Raw genomic sequence first — 21,240 nt, 5'->3', positions numbered from 1 at the left:
TGCCATAGCTTTCCTCCCAAGGAGCAAGCGTCTTTTAATTTCATGGCTACAGTCACCGTCTGTGGTGATCATGGAGCCCAGGAAAATAAAATCTGTCACTGATTCCATTTCTTCCCTTTCTATATGCCAGGAAGTGATGGGGCCAGATGCCATGATCTTTGTTTTTTAATGTTGAGTTTCAAACCAGCTTTTGCACTCTCCACTTTCACCCTCAACAAGAGGCTATTGAGATCCTCTTTGCTTTCTGCCATTAGGGTGGTATCGTCTGCTGATAATTCTCCTGGCAATCTTAATTCCGGCCTGTGATTCATCCAACCCAGCGTTTCACATGATGTACTCTGCATATAAGTTAAATAAGCAGGGCGACAATATGCAGCCTTGTTGTACTCCTTTCCCAATTTTGGACCAATCGGTTGTTCCATGTCTGGTTCTTCCTGTTGCTTCTTGCCCCTCGTACAGGTTTCTCAGGAGACAGGTAAGGTGGTCTGGTACTCCCTTCTCTTTCAGAATTTGCCACAGTTTGTCGTGATCCACACAATCAAAGGCTTTAGCGTAGTCAATGAAGCATAAATAGACGTTTTTCTGGAATTCTCTTGCTTTCTCCATGATCCAGCGAATGTTGGCGATTTGATCCCTAGTTCCTCTGCCTCTTCGGAACCCAGCTTGCACTTCCGGTAGTTCTCGGTTCACATACTGCTGAAGCCTAGCTTGTAGGATTTTGAGCATAACCGTGCTGGCATGTGAAATGAGCGCAATTGTACGGTAGTTTGAACACTCTTTGGCATTGCCCTTCTTTGGAATTGGAATGTAAACTGACCTTTTCCAGTCTTGTGGCCACTGTTGAGTGTTCCAAATTCGTTGGCATATTGAGTGCAGCACTTTAACAGCATCATCCTTTAGGATTTAAATAGCTCAGCTGGAATACTGTCATCTCCGCTAGCTTTGTTGTTAGTAATGCTTCCTAAGGCCCACTTGACTTCGCTCTCTAGGATCCCCGGCTCAAGTTCAGTGACCACACTATCATGGCTATCAGGGACATTCAGATCTTTCCTGTATAGTTCTTCTGTGTATTCTTTCCACCTCTTCTTCATCTCATCTGCTTCTGTTAGGTCCCTGCCTTCTTTGCCCTTTATCATGCCCGTGTTTGCACAAAATATTCCCTTGAGATCTCTGATTTTCTTGAAAAGATCTCTAGTCTTTCCCATTCTATTGTTTTCCTCGATTTCTTTGCATTGTTCATTTAAGAAGGCCTTCTTGTCTCTCCTTGCTATTCTCTGGAACTCTGCATTCAGTTGGATATATCTTCCCCTTTCTCCTTTGCTTTTCGCTTCCCTTCTTTCCTCAGCTACTTGTAAAGCCTCCTCAGACAGCCACTTTGCTTTCTTGCATTTCTTTTTCTTTGGGATGGATTGAGTTGCTGCCTCCTGAACACTGTTACGGACCTCCGTCCATAGTTCCTCAGGCACTCTGTCTACCAGGTCTAATCTCTTAAATCTATTCCTCACCTCCACTGTATATTCATAAGGAATATGACTTAGGTCATACCTGAATGATTTAGTGGTTTTCCCTACGTTCTTCAATTTAAGCCGAAATTTTGCAAGAAGCACCTCATGATCTGAGTCACAGTCAGCTTCTTCGGCCTCAGTGGTTGGGGCATAGACTTGAATTTTTTAGATTGTACCCCAATACTGCTTTTCCCACCCTTTTATTGACTTTGAGTGCTACTCCATTTCTTCTAAGAGATTCTTGCCCACAGTAGTAGATATAATGGTCACCTGAATTAAATTCGCCCATGCTTGTCCATTTTAGTTCGCTGATTCCCAAGATGTTGATGTTCAGTCTTGCCATCTCATGTTTGACCACCTCCAGCTTATCTTGATTCATTGATCTTACATTCCATGTTCCTAAACAATATTGTTCCTTACAGCATCGGATTTTCTTTTCACCACCAGACACATCCACAGTTGAGTGTCCTTTTGGCTTTGGCCCAGCCGCTTCATTCTTTCTGGCGCTACTTGGAAACATCCTCTGCTCTTCTCCAGTAGTATATTGGACACCTTCCGACTTGAGGGGCTCATCTTGCAGCATCATATCTTTGAGCCTTGTGATATGTTCCATGGGGTTTTCTTGGCAAGAATACTGGAGTGGGTTGCCATTTCCTTCTCCAGTGGACCACATTTTGTCAGAACTCTCCGCCATGACCTGTCCGTCTTGGGTGGCCCTGCACAGCATAGCTTATAGCTTCACTGAGTTATGCAAGCGCCTTTGCCACAGCAAGGCAGTGATCCATGAAGAGAGTGGGTGACAATTCCAGGCTCCAATACTAATTTAGTGCTAGGAATATGCTATCGTCATGCAGACCAGAATGCTCAGAGTAAACTTGAGATAGAAAATCAGGGAGGCCTCCAAGCGATGAAGTGTTGCAATAACGGGCAACTTCAATTACCTCCACATTGATTGGATAAATGCATGTTCCAGCCACGACAGAGGGGTTAAACGTCTCGATGCCCTAAATGATTGTGCCCTAGAACAGTAAGTCATGGAACCAATCAGAGGGGAGGAGACCTTGGATTTAATCCTAAGTGGTGTCACCCAGGACCTAATACAAGATGCAAATGTTGTTGAACCTACTGGAAACAGTGATCACAGTGCTGTGAGATTTAATATATATTTAAATTGAAAATTTCCCAGGAAGTCCAACACAGTCACATTTGACTTCAAAAGAGGAAACTTCTCTAAAATGAAGGAACTGATGAAAAGGAAGTTAAAGTGGGGAGCCAAGAGGATTAAATCCCTTCAGAATGCTTGGAGATTACGCAAAACCACAATAATAGAAGCCCAGCTAAAATGTATACCACAGGTTAGAAAGGTAGCACCAAGTCCAAGAGGTTGCCGGTATGGTTAACGAGCATTGTTAAGGGAGCTATTAGAGAAAAGAGAGTTTCCTTCAGAAAATGGAGGTCTTGCCCAAATGAGGAAAACAAAAGGCAGCACAAGCTTGCACAGAGGTGATGCAAGCAGGCAATAAGAGATGCAAAAAAGCATTTGGAAGAGCATATCGCTCATAACATCAAGGCCAACAGTAAAGAATTCTTTAAATATATCAGAAGCAAAAAACTAGCTAGGGAGGCAGTCGGACCATTGGATGACAATGGAGTTAAAGGAGTACTACAGGAGGACAAGGAGATTGCAGAGAAGCTGATTGAATTCTTCTCATCTGTCTTCACTGCAGAAGATACAGGACAGATACCTGTGCCTGACTGATGTTTTCAAGAAGGGAGTCTGAGGAACTGAGGCAAATAGAGGTGACAAAAGATGAAGTTCTCAACCTTATTCATAAAGTGAAAGCAAATAAATCACCAGGCCCTGATGGTATCCTTCCTAGAATTCTCGAAGAACTCAAATGTGAAATTGCTGATCTTCTAACCAAAATATGCAACATGTCCCTAAGATCAGCCTCTAAACCAGAAGACTGGAAGATGGCCAATGTAACACCAATTTTCAAAAAAGGATCCAGGGAGGATTCGGGAAATTACACGCTGATTAGCTTAACGTTTGTTCTGGGTAAATTGGTTGAAGGTATTATTAAAGATAAAATTAGTAAGCATATAGAAGGACAAGCCCTGCTGAAAAAAGAATCAACACGGCTTCCGCAAAGGTAAGTCCTGTCTTGCTAACGTTTTAGAGTTATTTGAGAACATGTAAATGAACATGTAGACAGGGGTGATCCAGTAGATATTATTTACTTGGACTTCCAAAAGGCTTTTGACAGAGTCCCTCACCAAAGACTCCTGAGCAAACTTAGCAGTCATGGAATAAGAGGACAGATCCTCTTATGGATCAGTAACTGGTTAAAGTACAGAAAGCAGAGAGTAGGAATAAATTTTCCCAATGAAGGGAAGTAAATAATGGGGTCCCACAGGGATCTGTATTGGACCAATGCTTTTCAACCTGTTCATAAATTATCTGGAATTAGGAGCGAGCACTGAAGTGGTCAAGTTTACGGATGACACCAAATTATTTAGGGTGGTTAAAACAAAAAGGGATTGTGAAGAGCTCCAAAAGGATCTCTCCAAACTGGGAGAATGGGCATCTAAATAGCAAATGTGGCTCAATGTAAGCAAGTGTAAAGTGATGCATGTTGGGGCAAAAAATCCCAACTTCAAATATAGCCTGATAGGATCTGAGCTAGCGGTAACCAACCAAGAAAGAGATCTTGGGGTTGTGGTGGACAGCTCAGTGAAGATGTCAACCCAGTGTGCGGCTGCTGTAAAAAAGGCAAACTCCATGTTAGGCATAATTAGAAAAGGAATTGAGAATAAACCTGCCAATATCATACCGCTCCTATACAAATCTATGGTGCAGCCACACTTGAAATACTGTGTACAGTTCTGGTCACCATACCTAAAAAAAAGATATTTTAGAGCTGGAAAAAGTGCAGAAAAGGGCAACTAAAATGGTTAAGGGGCTGGAGCATCTCCCCTATGAGAGAAGGTTACAACAGCTGGGTTTGTTAACTTGGAAAAAAGGAAGTTAAGGGGAGACAAGATGACTACAAAATGATGCATGGTGTGGAGAACGTGGATAGGGAGACATTTTTCTCCCTCTCTCAAAATACTAGAACCTAGGGTCATCCTATGAAGCTGATTGGTGGGAGATTCAGGACAGATAAAAGGAAGTACTTCTTCACACAGCACATAGTTAAACAATGGAATTCACTACCACAGGATGTAGTGATGGCCACCAATTTGGATGGCTTTAAAAGGGGGTTGGACAAATTCCTGGAAGAAAAGGCTGTCAATGGCTACCAGTCCCGATGGCTATGTGCTCTCTCCTGTACCAGAGGCAGAGCCTATGTACCCCAGTTGCTGGGGAACATGGAAGGGAGGGTGCTCTTGTGCTCATGCCCTGCTTGTGGGTTCCTGGTCAACAGCTGGTTGGCCACTTTGTGAACAGAATGGTGGACTAGATGGATCCTTGGTCTCATCCAGCATGGCCCTTCTTATGTTCTTAATGTGCTCTACATTGGGCTACCCTTGAAGACTGTCCAGAAACTTCGGCTAGTGCAAAAAACAGCAGCCAAACTTTTCTCAGGTGTGCATTTGACGGACCAACACCTGTTTTGGAACAGCTGCACTGGCTTCCAGTTTGTTTCTGAGCTCAATTCCAAGTGCTGGTTCTTCCCTATAAAGCCCTAAATAGGTTGGGGCCAAGGTATCTGGAAGACTGCTTCCTCCCATATAAGCTTCACTGAAATTTGCACTTGTCATCTGAGGCCCTGTTGCCTTCTAGTGAGGTGAGGTTGGTGGACACTCATAGGGGCTTTGTGAAACTCCCTCCTCTACTCTCTGTTTTTATCAGTCCCCAGTTTTAAAATATGTTTTATATTTTTGCTTTTTTATATATTTTTTCCTTTGTATTTCATTGTACATTGCCTCAAGTGCTCATTGAATGGAGGGGTGATGTATAAATATTCTGAATAAATAAAATAAATTCCCATGTGTCAGGCTGCTGTTAAAAGTCCAGTGAAAGAAGATGTGGCAATCTTATTGTTATCATGTTTAAGAAAAATCATCTGTACACATATACATAAATAATGGGAACAAATTATTTGCTTCATTCATTTCCAAGAAGCAAGCTAATGGCCTGGTGCCCGGATCTCTTGAATACAAACATAACACTTTGAAGTCCATTTAGGGCATAATCCTATGCATGTTTAGACAGAAGAAAGTCCTCCAACTCCCAGCATTCCCCATAGCTTAATAGATTATTCATGGGCTCTGTCTTGGTTTCTCTTCTATAAAAGTGAGCCAAAATATTCACCTACCTGTATTAAACTCGCAGTTTGAAGCTTAATTTTAATTAAATATATATTATGCAGAATTTCCTGTTGAACTGTTACTGCCACTGTTTTATCAAAGCAATCAAGCACACCTAGCAGTAACCTCGTATTACTTTTCTATTCTACCTAATAGCTGAAACTCCTTGTTATAAAATGTACCAGTCATCAAATGCAGAATCATTCCATTACCATATGGTAAGATTAATCACATAGTAATTGTCAATTGCCACTGTGTATTTCCCCTACAGTTGGCTTCGAACTCCTAATTTAGAGGTGCCAAGATAGTGATAAATCAGATCCAGGTTTACTTACAAGGAGTACTTTATTGAGTAACTTACAGCACACAGCTGTACCCAATGGTTGGATCAGTCAGCTTCTCTGAACCCAGAGCCAGGGGGTAAAATGGGTTTTATACCACACATGTCAGCAGTGAGGCAGCATGGCAACAGCACGTCTTAATTAGCGTTCATTCCCAGCATAGACTAACAGTGCTTGTTCAGAAGGAAACTTTCCCAGCACAGACACCTGCAGCTTTAAGGCAAACAAGCTTTACTTCCCAGGTGCATCCTGATGAGACCCTCTAGTTTGTTAGTGTGGAATGCGCTGTGGCTGCACTATCAACCTTTGACTCATCCTGGTAAATCAAGAGGCCTGTTAGGGAAAACAGCCTGCCAACTGAACCAAAGTCAGAGAGCATCTAAGCCGCTCTAAGACCACTAATAGTTTGGTTCAGACCTGAGGCCTTACACACTGTATAATGATAACCCATTCATGACTGCTTACAATATTCTGCAAATATAAATTAATATATTAATAATATTTATATACTCCTATACCACAAATGTCACCAAGGTGGTGTGCAACTGTATAAATTAAAAAAAACCCAAAACATAAAAGGAAATAAAACCATGTCAAAACATTAAAACTACTATTCACGATTTAAAAGGCAAAATGAAATAGTTGTGTCCTGACTCTTTTCCGAAAAGCCAACAAGTGAGGACAAATCCTAGCTCTGAAGGTAGAGCATGCCACAATTTGAGAGGGATACAGGAGAAAGCCCTTTCGCATGAGCCCAGCATCTGGGTCTCTGTGAGCAGTGATGTCCTCAAAAAGGCCTCTCCTGCTGATCTTAATAATCGGACAGGTTTACAACGAGATAGGTGGTCCCTTTGGTAGCCAGGACCTAAGCCATTTAAAACTTGAAAGGTTAAGGCCAACCCCTTGAACTGAGCCCAGAAAATAATTGGCAATCAGTGCAGTTCTTTCAATATAGGGGTGATATGATCAAGATATTGTGCACTGGTTGGAAGCCTAGCTGTTGCATTTTGCACCAATTGAAGCTTCTGGCAGCTCTTCAGGGGTAGCGCTAAGTAGAGTGCATTGTAATAGTCTAACTGTGATGTAACCAAGGTATGGTTAACAGTTGCCAAATCGGATAGATTCAGGAATGATCACAGCTGATGTTCCAAATATAATTGTGCAAACGCACTCCTTGCCACCACTTCCACCAGCATAGGTTCCAGGAGCACTCCCAAGCAATGAACCTTACCTTTCAGAGGTAGCACAAGCCCTTCCAGAACACACTGAACCCCAGGGAGGATCTTCACAACAACAGAATGAGAAGTACATTGGAGTATTATCTGGATTGTCATGATAACAGCTTTGGTCTGTCAGGGACACATGAAGTAAGAAAAGCCTAGAGTACCGTACTTTTAAGATCTGGTTTTCAGGGGTCACACAGCTCTTAAAGGAACATACTTCCGGGTGAGGTGGAGGGAGGAGAACTGAACATCATCAGCCGGGCAGGGACTGCTCAACCAGTGTTTCCCAGCCCTATCCAGGCTCCCCCCTGCTACTACATTATTATGAATGAAGAGCAACTAATAGGTTCCCTATGAAATCATCCCCCCGCCCCATTTCACTGCAGTCCAGCAATCTCCCACAGAGTTATTTCTCTATCCCCTGTTCCCCAATGTGTGCACTTTTGCCTTGAGAAGCCAAAATCCCTGGTTCTTGAGTGCAGCATCTGAAGGCTCCCCCTGAGAGTATCCCCCCGCACCAATTTTGCCCCATTCCAGCAAACTGTTGCAGAGTTATTGTAAATACATAGGCTAAAACGGGGAATCAAAAAGGGACGCAAATAGCGCCCGCTACGCTATTTGCGTTCCCTTTTATTTTTGCTGTCATAGTCTACGTAAATATTTACATAGATTAAGAGAGCAAAAATAAGGAATGCAAATGGCAGCTGTAGCCGCCGCCATTTGCGTACGCGGTTTGTTTGTTTTTTAACCCACCCAACCATGATAGGCTATGTAAAGATTTACGTAGCCTATCACGTCGGGTTTGTTTGTTTGTTTGTTTTAAACCTAGCCATGATAGGCTACGTAAATCTTTACGTAGCCTATCACGTCTTTCTTTTTTTTTTTTTTTTTACAAGAGTGGAAATGGCGGCGGCCGGTCAGAAGACCAGCAGCTGCTGCCGCCCAGAAGATCCGCCCCAGGTGAGTCTCGTCCCGGGGGGGATCCGCGGGGGGGGCGGGGGGCAGGCCGTTCCGCCACGGAGTTCAGGGGGCCGAATGCACTGGCATTCGGCCTCACAGTGATCCATGGCAGAATTCTCTGCCTTCCCTAGCTTTTCCACCAGAAATCTCCAGGGTGGCTGCAGATTGGCTATGACGTCATCTGCCACCAATGGCTTCAAAATGCTTGCAATTCACAGCAAATCTTCTGTGAGGACAGCCCCCCAATCTCCCAGCCAGGTTTTTGATTGACCAACAGCACCTCTGTCTTGTCTGGATTTGATCTTAGCATATTCATCCTCATACAGCCCATTGTCAAACCCAGGCAATGTTCAAGGCTATTGACCACTTCCTTGGAGTTAGGTGACAAAAAGCAGTAGTGCTGAGTGCCATCAGCACATTGATGGCACCTCATCTGAAAGATTTAGATGACCTCTCCTAGTGCTTTCAGAGAAGATAGAACCCTGCAGAACGGCTGTGGTGCTGAGCAGGAGTCCCCTAACACCACCTTTTCGCCATGACCCAACCAAAAGGGTTAGAACCACTGCATACAGTGGATAAAAGAAGAAAAAAGCCTCCATTGACTCCAGTGGAGGCTTTTTCTTCTTTTAAACCCCTCACTATAGGAGAGGGGGATTTGGGGTAAAAAAAAAAACCCGGTAGGGGAGAGTTTAACCCTACCCTCCCAGAGTATCATGGTCCTGCTTCAAATCAGGGCCACACACGTGTGCATGAAAGCTCCCCTACGATGCATTATCTGCCAGCATAGTCCACTATGCATAATTACTCAAACATTTAGTTTGACCCTGAGTGTCTACCCTGAAGTTCCATTCCCACTTTATGTAAATCAGTTTAGTATGGCCAGCATTTTTGTTCTAGATCACTAAGTGGCGGAGTGTGTGTGTTTCTCCACGACAATGGAAGGAGAAGCAAATGGAGGATTAACCGGGTTTTTTCAAGGGATCGGCTTTGGTGCGCTTGTGTCTGCACAGGGCTCCATAAGTGAGTGCACGTAACAGTATAAGTCACTTCACAGAAGATACTTCAGGGTGGGGTAGGGGGTTAGAGTGAACATCATCTGACTGGTAGGGACTGTTCAACCAATAAGAGAGGCTCCCCCCCTTTCTCCAATAAAATCCTGGGAGATTTTCTCCAGTGCCAAAAATCACTCTCCTCCTTTCTGGCTCCCCCTCCCATCCCACATTAAGTACTTCCTTAAACCAGCAATCGTCACAGGAACACAGTGTTCCCCCTGCCTTGAAGCTGCTGAAGCTGTGAACAATCTCTCCCCGCCCAACCCTGCATTACTTCCTTCCTTAAATAAACAATCATAGGAACACAGTGTTCTCGCTGCCCTGCTGCAGTCAATCAAAGCTGCAATATTAAGGCTCTCTAAATGTGTTATTTTGATTCGAATCTCAGTAACTTCGGGAGTGCGCATTTCCGGAACATGCCTCATTGACCACAATGGGAGTTACTTCTGAGTAGACACATATTTGTGCTGGGAAAGACAGGGAGGGAAACAAAGGGATGGGAAACCAGCCCCCTTTCTAACCCAATGCTGTGCAGGAATGAAGATGTGAATTAGTTACTTTCAAAGGGAATAAACCAAACAATGGAGAATCACAGCTTCAGGAAAGCACTTTACAGCCTTTAGGGAAGCAGTGCTTTAAAATGTACTATTTCAATTGAGGGGGATCTCTAAATACCAGTGTGCACATTCAGGGGACAAGCCTCATTGACCACAATTGGAGTTAATTCTGAGGAGACACTACTTGGTTTGTGCTGAAAAACACAGGGACAGGAAACACCCCTTGACTGGGGTCATGGTGAAAGGCACACCTCTGGGCAGGGCTAGCATACCTGAGGTTAATTGCGGGGGATGGGGCACACAACAACTATACTGCGGAGAACCCAACTTACAGAAAAGAATCGGACAGTCTCAGGAAATCCGGTTTTTCCCTGATAAGCTCCGGGGTAGCTGCTGGATGGCCACGACGTCATGAATCCCTAACAACCTCCAAACGCAGCCAGCTCAGAATCGCTGGTGGACACCACCCCCACCCCTGGTATTTCATTGCCATGTCACCCACACAGCACATGGAAAAGTAGTTACGGAGATGTATTGCTGTTGCATTAATCTTTGTTCCACCTTTAGATGACTAATTATAAAGCAATCCCCATCCCCAAGTTCGCTGGCTGGAGAGGATGGAATGGGGCAAAGCTGCATTTCCACTGATGGAGAGGAGCTCCATCGCAGCTGGGCAGCAAGGGGGGGGGGATGTCCACCCCTGTGGTCCCAAGTTATGCCTGAGGAAAGCTCTGGGTATAGATCTACCACTGGTAGTAGGCTCCAAAACAAAGGCATTCTGGGGGCAGGGGCAGAGCAAAGGTGGCCTCATTTCTGCTGATCAAAAGCCCCTTCATTCTTCTGAAAGTTGGGCTCCTCAATTACGTCAGCCTGAAGCTGGCATAATTCATTCCCTTCCCAATTGGGGATGGGGTGGGATTTTTTTAAAAGCTGGCAGAAGAAAATGGCAAACACCAATCCCTCCTTCTCCTCCTCTGTTCTGGCCAGCGTGAGATGGCAGGCAGAAGCAGTGGATCATCTGCCACATTACTTCCCCCCAACACCTTAGTTCTGATCACTTTGTTAGTGTGCATGCATCGAGTTCTAATTATATGATGCCTTTTCCTTACCTCAAATCTAATTGCATTCTGCTGGGAAACTGGCCTGAGTACTAATGGCCACCTTGAATAATGCAAATACATTAGAATGGTGCAGTTAAAACTCTGATTGAAGATAAATAAGGGTGCAGTCCAATGCATGTAGTCCTACAACTCCAATCATTTCCCAGCCAGCATGCTGGGAGTTGTAGCCCTTTTTTCTGTCTAAGCATGCATAGGATTGTGCCCTAAATAAATAAATGATTGCAAAACATTCAGTCACATTCATACCCACAAATACTTGTCGTCATTTATTTTGTTTTGTTACTTTTTTACTGCACCCTTCTTCCAAGGAGCTCAAGGTAGGACACACGGTTCTCCAACCCAACATGCACTATCACACACTTAACTTCACTACAACCATGCAGAGTAGGTTGGAGAGTTTTTGTGGCTGATGACTTGAATGTGCGCCTCCCAGACAGTCTAACCCAGGGATGGGCTGCATGTGGCCCCCAGGAGAAGTTTGCAGCCCCCACTGGGTCCCTTGTCTCCGTGGCACAGCCTCAGCTGCTAATACACTGCCAGATTACCAGCCATTTTTTTGCTCATTGAAGGGGCAAAAGTGACAAGTGCTCATAGGTGACTTTCTTGTAGCAGTCTGCCATCTTCTCCACCAACCAAAAAAAGTAGAAACCACAGGACTTGATGCTTTTTAAAAAACTCTTTCATTGTGGGAGGGCAATTTTGCTTTTCTTTATTTACTGTTTAAAGAAAATGGTGCTGTGAATGCAAACATAACCAATAGTTATCTCTATGTTGCAGGATGGACGAAAGTCCCTTACCTGAACCCCAAGTTTGCTTCGCGGTGGGGGGGAGGCGCTCCGTCCCTCCCCCCGAAATTCTGGCCGGGGGGGAGGCGCCCCGTCCCTCCCCCCCGAAATTCTGGCCGGGGGGGGGGAGGCGCCCCGTCCAGCCTCGAAACCTCCTCTCCTGCCGGGACGCAAATGGCGGCGGCCGTAGCCGCCGCCGTTTTCGTCCCTGCAGTCAGCCGTGATAGGCTACGTAAATCTTTACGTAGCCTATCACGGCTGACTAAAAAAAAAGCACGTACACAAATGGCAGCGCCCATGGGCGCCGCCATTTGCATACACGCTTCCCCCCCCCCAAAGTCAGCCGTGATAGGCTACGTAAAGATTTACGTAGCCTATCACGGTGTTTTTTAAAAATCTAGCCGTGATAGGCTATGTAAATCTTTACGTAGCCTATCACGTTTGTTTGTTTGTTTTACTTGGAAATGGCGGCAGCAGCAGCCGGTTGGAAGACCGGCCGCCGCCGCCAGGGACATTCGAACAAGGTAAGTCCCGTCCCAGGGGGGCGGGGGGCAGACCGTTTCTCCACCAATTTCGGGGCATTCGGCCTCCTCGAGATTCGTGGAGAAATTCTCTGACATCCCTAAGAGGGACTGAGATGGTGAGTGACTTATAACAACTCTGCAATGCAGCGCAGTATATTATCTGTACATTGCAGGGGTGGGGGTACTTCACACGGCGCATAGTTAAAACTGTGGAATTTGCTACCACAGGATGTAGTGATGGCCACCAATTTGGATGGCTTTAAAAGGGAGTTGGACAAATTCATGGAGGAGAAGCTATCAATTGCTACTAGTCCTGATGGTTATGTGCTACCTCCAGAACCAGAGACAGTGAGCCTGTGAGCACCAGTGCTGGGGGGTGCTCCTGTGCTCATGCCCTGCTTGTGGGTTCCTGGTCGGCTGCCGGTTGGCCACTGTGTGAACAGAATGGTGGACTAGATGGACCCTTGGTCTGATCTAGCATGGCTCTTCTTATGTTCTTACTTATGTTCTGAGAGTTTGTGGCTTGCAACAATCCTGCATAGTAGTCCACTGTTATCCCCAAATTGCAGTTTGGAGTAGAGGTCCCCACCACCCTGTATTATAACCTCCACATTGATGGGGCCTGACTTTAATAATAAGTTACAACAATTCTCTAATCAAAGTCGTAAGGACTGCCATCTTGTTGGCCTTTATTGGCAAAAAATATCACAGATATTGCAGATCTTCTCTGGAATGTTACATTGTACCCACATGATATCAACATGCAGGCAGATAGTACAACAATTACCTGGTAGGATATTTGTTTATTTATAACATTTCTATACTTCCCAATAACCGAGGCTCTCTGGGCAGTACACAACAATTAAAAACATAAAATGCGATGTGACAAAACACAATATAAACGTTTAAAAGTACCAAGTAAAACCAAAATAATACCCAGCAGCAATTACAGCCCAGGGAAAGCTTGGGTGAAAAGGTGTGTTTTCAAGAGGCATTTAAAAGATGCCATCTTTTCTGCCTCCCGAACTGCATGGGGGAAGGTTTGCCAGAGGGTGGGTAGAGAAGGCCTTCCATTGGGATTCTTCATGACGACATTCCATACATTTTGGAATGACCAGCAAGAACTCCTCTGAAGATCGTAAACGTCACCTGGGTATAAGGGAAGGCAGTCCACTAGGTATGCTGGACCCAGGTTGTTTAGGACATTATGTGATAATAACATAACCTTGTATGTGGCTCAGTAGCTAATAGGCAGCCAGTGCAGTTCTTTTAGCTGCATTCTGCACTAGATGCAGCTTCCCACCAAGCACAAGGGCCCTACAGAGACCCCATTGCAGTAGTCTAATTGTGAGGTTACCAGTGCATGGATCACCGTGGCTAGCTATCCCTAGGGCATAGTTGGCATACCAACTGAAGTTAGTAATGGGCACTCCGGGCCACCGAAGACACCTGGGCCTCCAGTGACAAAGATGGATCCAGGAGCCACCCCCCACCCCAACTATGGACCTGCTCCTTCAGAGGGAGTGTAACCCCATCCAGAACAGGCAAACACCCCAGTTCCCAGACCTGGGAACTGCCAGCTCATAAGGTCTCTGTCTTACTGAGATTCAGCTTCAGTTTATTAGCCTTCATCAAAGCCGTAACTGCATCCAGGCACTGGTTCAGAATGTGCACGGCCGCTCCCAATTCAGAAGTCACAGAGAAATAGAGCTGGGTGTCATCAGCATACTGGTGACACCTTGCCCCAAATCTGATGACCGGTCCCAATGGCTTCATATAGATATTAAATAACATTGGGGACAGGATGATGCCCTGTGGCACCCCACATTTCAACTGCCATGGGGCTAAGGCATGGTCACCCAATACTATTCTCTGGAATTGACCCTGCAAGTACGAGTTGAACCACTGTAAAACAGTGCCTCCAAGTCCCAACACTTGGAGGCGATCCAGGAGGATACCATGATCAAAAGCCGCTGACAGAGCAAGAAGTAGTAACAGGGTCACACTCCCCCGTCTCTCTCCTGAAGAGCACATTCTGAACCACTTCTGAATCAGGGCAACCAAGGCCAATTCCATCTCAAAACCAGGCCTGAATCCCAATTGGAATGGATCCAGACAATCAGTTTCATCCAAGAGCACCTGCAGCTGAGATGCCACCACTCTCTTGTGTACCTTACTCAAGTACAGAGTGTTTGCAGCCGGATGATAGTTGGCATAAGTCTCTGGGTCAAGGGAGGGTTTTTTCAGGAGTGGTCGCACAACTGCCTCCTTCAAGGCAGTAGGGACCACCCCAGCATGCAATGATGCATTCACCACTCCCCCGATCCATCTGGTTAGCCCCCTGCGGCTAGTTCAAATAAGCCATGTGGGGCAAGGGTTGAGAGAGCATGTTGTAGGTGAAACAAATGCAAGCATCTTGTCCACATCCTCAGGCTCTAAAAACTGAAATTGTTCCCACAAAATGGGATAAGACAATGCACTAAACACCTCAACAGACAAGGTGTTCAAGTTAGCAATTTTATCCTCAAAGTGTCTTGCAAACTCATCAGAGCGGGCTTCCAGGAGTTCCAGTGTTGGATTCACTGGGTTTGATGTAAACAACCCACAAACCACTCTGAAAAGCTCAGCTGGAAGGCTACTTGAGGACGCAATGGAGGTGGCAAAGTAAGCCTTCTTTGCTGCCTTCACCACTATGCCGTAGCTGCAATTATATACTCTTATGCGTGTTCAATCACCTTCACGACAAGTCTTACGCCACTTACGCTCCAGCCATCTTCTGACCTGTTTCATTGTCCAGAGCTCCCCAGTAAACCAGGGAGCCTTCAACGCTCCATAGTGCTGAAGAGGGCACTCAGGAACTATTGTGTCAATGGCCCTCTGCACTTCACCATTCCATGCAACAAGGGCCTCGACAGAAACACTGGCTCTGACTAGGGATGGCAGAGAATTCTGCCACGGATCTCGGTGAGGTCGAATGCCAGTGCATTCAGCCCCCCGAAATCTGTGGCGGAACGGCCTGCCACCCCCCCCCCACAGATCCCCCCTGGGACGAGACTTACCTGGGGCGGATTTTCCAGGCGGCGGCAGCTCCGGCGGTGGCGGCGGCTGGTCTTCCGACTGGCTGCCGCCACCGCCATTTGCAGTCTTGTCAGGTGTTTTTTTTGGTTTTTTTTACAAGACGTGATAGGCTACGTAAAGACTTACATAGCCTATCACATCTGGCTTTAAAAAAAAAGCATACGCAAATGGCGGTGGCTACGGCCGCTGCCATTTGCGTTCCTTATTTTTGGCCATCTTAGTCTACGTAACTATTTACGTAGACTAAGACAGTGAAAATAAGGGGAACGCAAATAGCGTGGCGGACGCTATTTGCATTCCCTCTTATTTTCGCCATCTTAGTCTACATAAATATTTACGTAGACTAAGACGGCCAAAAATAAGGAACGCAAATGGCGGCGGCCATAGCTGCCACCATTTGCTTACGCGTGTTTTTTTTTTTTTTAAGCCAGACGTGATAGGCTACGTAAGTCTTTACGTAGCCTATCACGGCTGACTACAGGGACGCAAACGGCGGCGGCTATGGCCGCCGCCATTTGCATCCCTGCTAGCCACCAGCCGGATGTCCGGCTGCTGGCGGAGCTGGCCAGCGGCTCTGCAGAATCCTCACGGAGCAGAGCCAGCCGGCGAGGATTCCAGGGGGAGGGACGGAGCGCCTCCCTCCCCCAGCGGAACCCGGCGGAGCCAGGTAAGGGGAGTTTCGTACATCCCTAGCTCTGACTACTGAAAAATCCCCCAGAGCATTCAGGAATCACTCGGATTCCATAAGTCTCCACCAGTGGACCATCTTAATGGGTCCCCCATCTCTGCAGGGAGGGATTGGCACCATGAGTCCAAATTTCACCAGGCAGTGGTATGACCATGACAACAGGGCAATTTTCTCCGCCACCCCATAACCAGACCACACGCACACACCCACCACACACCCAGAGGCAAAGACCAAGTCATATGCCCTGACGTATGCATTGGGCTGATGCCAAACGGAGACAGCTCCATGTTTGTCATGGAGGACGTGAAGTCCCGAATTGGTCCTGTTAAGGCAGCCTCAGCATGAATGTTGAAATCTCCCAGGACCAGAGTCCTAGGGTTTTTCAAAACCACATCCAAGACCACCTCACCAACTCGGTCACAGAATCCACTGGGTAGCAGGGTGGGCAGTACATCAATAGTATCCTCAATCTGCCTGTTTTGCTCAACACAAGGAACAGGCTCTCACAGCCTACCCCAGGTTGGAGGAGTTTCCTGGTGAGATTGAACTACTATGGATCATGGCAACTCTCCCTCCCAGCCCGGGTTGGTGATGCACTGAATAACCAGCTGGGTCATATCTACACCACCCAGCTCACTCACCCAGGTCTCCATGATGCACGCCAGGTTGGCTCCCTCATCCACGATCAGATCAGATAAGTGAGGTCTTGTTGCGAAACAACCTGGTATTCCTGAACACCATAACCAGGTCAAAAGGTACAGTAGCCAGTCCACCAGGAGATAGGGAGAGGATGAGAAAGGGGAATGGCTTGTCACCATCTGGGCCCTGCATGACTCTGATGTCATTTCCTCCCCATTATACCATACCTTCCCTTACCCACAACTGTTATGGGGACACCCTCTACCTCCATGTCACCCTTCCTTCCACCCTGACACATCCTGGCTTGGAAGTAGCAAGGGAGCAGGTGGCGGGGGGGGGGGGATGAATGAAGGGGGAAAATGTTTTGAGGAACAATGACGACAAGTTAGGTCAGACAAATAAACCCACATAGGTGGTTACATTCCATTTCCAGTTGGATGGAGCTTGGATTAGAAACCTCTAATCCTTTCTCCTCCCCTCTCACTCAGGGGGGACCCCACATTCCACAACTTCCCCCACCCAGGGTCTCACCCTAGGTCAGGCCTGTCTCTCACATGGGCACCCAGCAACATTCCCATTCCAAACTAAAGGGGGAACACCCCCATCCAAGGGGCAACCCTCTTCGGTGTCTTCCCTTCAGGTTGGCCCTACTACCCATGGCAGGGTTGGTTCTTTAGGAGCCTCTTCCCAGAGCTGGTCCAATCACAGGTATCTAGCCCAATCCAGTCACAACAGTCCCCAGCTGCAAACACTTACTAGCAGGCTGCAGAGTAAAACAGTCCAGCGAAGCAAGCAGGCAAGTGAGCAGGGCTTGGCAAGAAAAAGCAAGAAGGCACTCCTGCTAGCATGTGTGTATAGGTATTTCCAAGGAGGCTCACTTGGATGAACAGTACCCATATGCCTAGATCACCTGACATCACAAAATTATGCTGAAAATGTAAGTGCAAGATACTCCACACAAAACACACTTCTGGTTGTGGAAAATTGCCACATCCATCAAACCTTCACTCCCCCAACCCAAACCAGCATTCTGCTGAATACAGATAACACAAACAAGTTGTACTCCATTCACTTACATTCAGACATGTGTTTTGTTTGGTTATTTATCACTCTAGCAGTGTGAAATGGAAAGCCAAAATAAAACAGGAAACTGCACTGGAGCATTGCCTAATCCTTCAGAGAAAATCTTGAGGGGTGTGGGGAGGGGGTTGGAGGTAGAATTCAATCTTCTACCAGTGTCTGTTCTGCTGGTGAAAGGACATCATCAACCCAATGTAAATGCCGCTTTAGGGACTCACTCTTTTGCTTGGGGCATAAGGCTGCAATCCTACAAACACTTGCCTGGAACTGGAAGTAAGCACCACTGAACTCTGGCACTTACAGAGATGCATAGGATTGTGCTGTGAGACACATAGAAGAACAGTAATGTTGTAGCTCTACAAAATGGCTCATTTAAAAACACCAGTGAAAGAAGCCAGAGCTAACAAGCAGGGTAAAGTTTATCAGGACTATTGATCTTGAGAGATGCACTAGAAAGTGCATATGATATCTATATAGCCTGGCACATTAAATAGTAAATACTGAGAGATCATGCAACTTGACTTAATTAAACCACTTCCTCTGTCTACAAAGCAAAAATAAAATTACTTAGGTAGTTATCAGTTCACTTGCACATTTTAGACGCAGTATTCAAGTCCACCGCCACCACCATTTCGAGCATGTACAGTTTTGTATTTTAAACCCACTGAAGTCATAGCACCCCCATGACTACAAGGGTAAAATGGGGTTTGCTTCTGCTCCCCCAGTGCTAAGGACAGTTACTTGGGAATAAGCAGCATTTTGTTGTAGAAAAGTATATTTCTAAAGTAAAAACAAAACAATGAGCATCAGCAACCACGTACATGCCCAGCCAGCTGCTCCAACTATAAAATGTTGTTTTAAAAAATAAAAACGATGCTGCAATGAGCAGTGTCAGCCCCTACCAGCTCACAGTCTAATACCGGGCCTATTTGCTGCTGCCCCTATCAGCTGCCATTTGGGGCCTCCTGGGCTACAGGGGCCCTGGACTTTGGCCCCGTGATCCACCCTGGCTGCACCACGGTGTATCTATCCATAATGTATTGGGGAGAAATGTTCACCCACAGATGCAATTTGCTTTTGCACCTGCCAGATTGGAAAGCTCTAGTAGGGATGGGCAATGTACAGCCCTTGACTGTAACTCATGAAGAAGTAGTTAACACTGTTCATGTGCATACAACCTCGCTCACTTTTAATGTCTTCTTATTTCAAACCCACAACAGGAATACCAGTATGAAAAAGTAGCTACATTATTAGCTACATTGTTGGAACAGTAGTATAAAGCAACAAATCCAATTTTTCAAAGGATGCTTCATCCACAGCTTAGGTGCTTAAGCTTATCTGAAACATTTGGTAGGAGACTGTACATAAGAAACTTACACAAGCATTCCTTTGTTGTCTCTGAAAAGTTTCTAACACTCAGGAAGTGAAATAGAAGATGGAAATTAAGGACAACAACTCAAATATCTGTTTAGAAATGCTTCTGTTCTATGAACTGGTGCAACTATTTGTAAGGGATTGACTTAAGAAATTTTATTATAGTAAGTGGTAAAAATAAATAAATAAATAAATAAATAAATAATGCCTTGCAAACATCTCTGATCTACACACAGACAGAAAATTGTGACCCATTTTCAGTGTTTATGAAGAAAGAAAAAGCAGTTGCACATCTTGTAACATTATTCTAGCGATGATAATCTAGGCAACTTGATTTTCATTATTGGGAGAAACAGGAAATTAAAATGGTGGTAGGAGGAGGAGGAGAGTTTGAGTGGTTCTTGTGTGCAGCAGCCTCCGCCCTCATCACCAGCATACACCGTCCTGATCATGCTATTTTATACCACTGATATTTCACTTATTTTTCCAAAGCTTTCCAGCCTAGGCAGAGTGTGATTATCATGACAGTCGCAGGTTATTGCTGCTGCAACAAGGTTGCTCCCCAAATCCAGAGATAAAGCTGCCTTTTCACCATTTCCATTTTTTTAAGAAATTAGCTTGCACATACATAAACATTGCCTTCTCTAGTAATACACCCACAAAACCACTTTGAAGAATATTTCCCCTATCCCTTGAACATGTTCTTCATCCTGTTCCCGTGCTGGCCAACATAGCTTAATGAAACAAATGCTTGTTCTGCAAATAGTGCTTGCAGAAAATAATGTTTCTGCAATGGTGCTTCAGGAAAAATAGAGTGACACGTGGCAGAATGTTCAGCTCAACTAACCCTGCCCTTTATTTCCTCCCAAATGATTACTGGTTCCAATACACGGCACTAAGTACAGAGCATAAAGTGCACTTCACAGGAAAGCCTGGACTGAAAGAGTCATAGGGAAATGGAACACTGAATTATAGACTCTTCAGAGCTAATGAGTGATTGTCCAGTGCAGCCCTCTCAGACCAGAAGATATATGAGCCATTCATGGAGCTGCTGTTATGTCTCGCAGGTTTACTAACTCAATCAGTTCTTGTCAGAAGAGCTGGATGAACGGATTTGAACAACCCTGGCTTTTGTTTTAAAGTGAAACATTTTTTTAAAAAAACACACCTGAGAATTCTACTGATCTGGTTACCGAAATAGTTACTTAAATAATGGCAACCGCACTGAACAAATATTTTTAAACAAACACCTACCCGCTATGACAAGTTCCAAGTCATAGCTGAGCTTGACACTTGAATATGGGACCCAGAACTTTGAAACAAGAACTAAAGAAAGAGAGCAGCAGGAAGGGACAAAACCACTGCCAAGGAATCCTTTGAATCAAGAAACAAAGACTATTATTGAAACACTTCTCTAGACCATGACTATGATTTGCATATATCCTGAATTCAAATCCCCGCTCAGCAACGAAGCTTCCTGGGTGACCAAGAGCAGTCACTATCCTTCAGGCTAACCTACCTTGCAGGACTGTTGTGAGAAGAGAATGCGATGATCCCTATACATGTCACTTTGAGCTCCTTGGAAGAAGAGTGCAATACAAATAGGGAAAATCCAACAGTCTCCTTGCTGCTCCTGGCCCATGTATTTCTTGTTTCACACTAACATTCCTCATGCTCTGACATACCTGCCATATGGAGAAAATATGTGGAGCCTGTATGGATGAATTGGCCTACAGTTCTTTAAGAAACAGGCCATCTTTCCATGTGTACACACTACAATAAACCTAATGGGCCTCATGTTGGCAGAGTGCCTACTGTGATCACTACTGTAATGAAAATGAAAACATTTAAAAATGGTTCTATACATATGAATGATAATCTTCTCCCACATATACCTGGCTGGACCCTAAGACCATCTTCAGAGACCTTCCTCCTCCAGGTGCCCCTGCCAAATGAGGTGAGGCAGGTGGCTACTAAGAACAGAGACTTTTCTGTGGTG

General features: G+C 45.4%; 1 protein-coding gene across 1 annotated transcript in view; it reads right to left on the bottom strand.

Annotated features, from left to right (window-relative positions):
- CYP4V2 (cytochrome P450 family 4 subfamily V member 2) overlaps positions 1–17,058 on the bottom strand; it is a 45,389-nt gene extending 28,331 nt beyond the window's left edge. Inside the window, exons 1-2 of the mRNA XM_084859773.1 lie at positions 17,015–17,058; positions 16,398–16,577 (exon numbers count right to left, since the gene is read on the bottom strand). Coding sequence (XP_084715899.1) covers positions 16,398–16,577; positions 17,015–17,058 — 224 coding nt within the window. The remainder of the gene's footprint in view (positions 1–16,397; positions 16,578–17,014) is intronic.
- Between the last annotated feature and the right edge of the window lie 4,182 nt (positions 17,059–21,240).

This window comes from Heloderma suspectum, chromosome 5, assembly GCF_057233095.1.
Source record: "Heloderma suspectum isolate Gila_16-S chromosome 5, 16-S_ref, whole genome shotgun sequence".
Lineage (NCBI taxonomy): Eukaryota > Metazoa > Chordata > Lepidosauria > Squamata > Helodermatidae > Heloderma > Heloderma suspectum.
The sequence above is the reverse complement of the archived record's forward strand: the minus strand, read 5'-3'. Positions and strand labels throughout refer to the sequence as shown.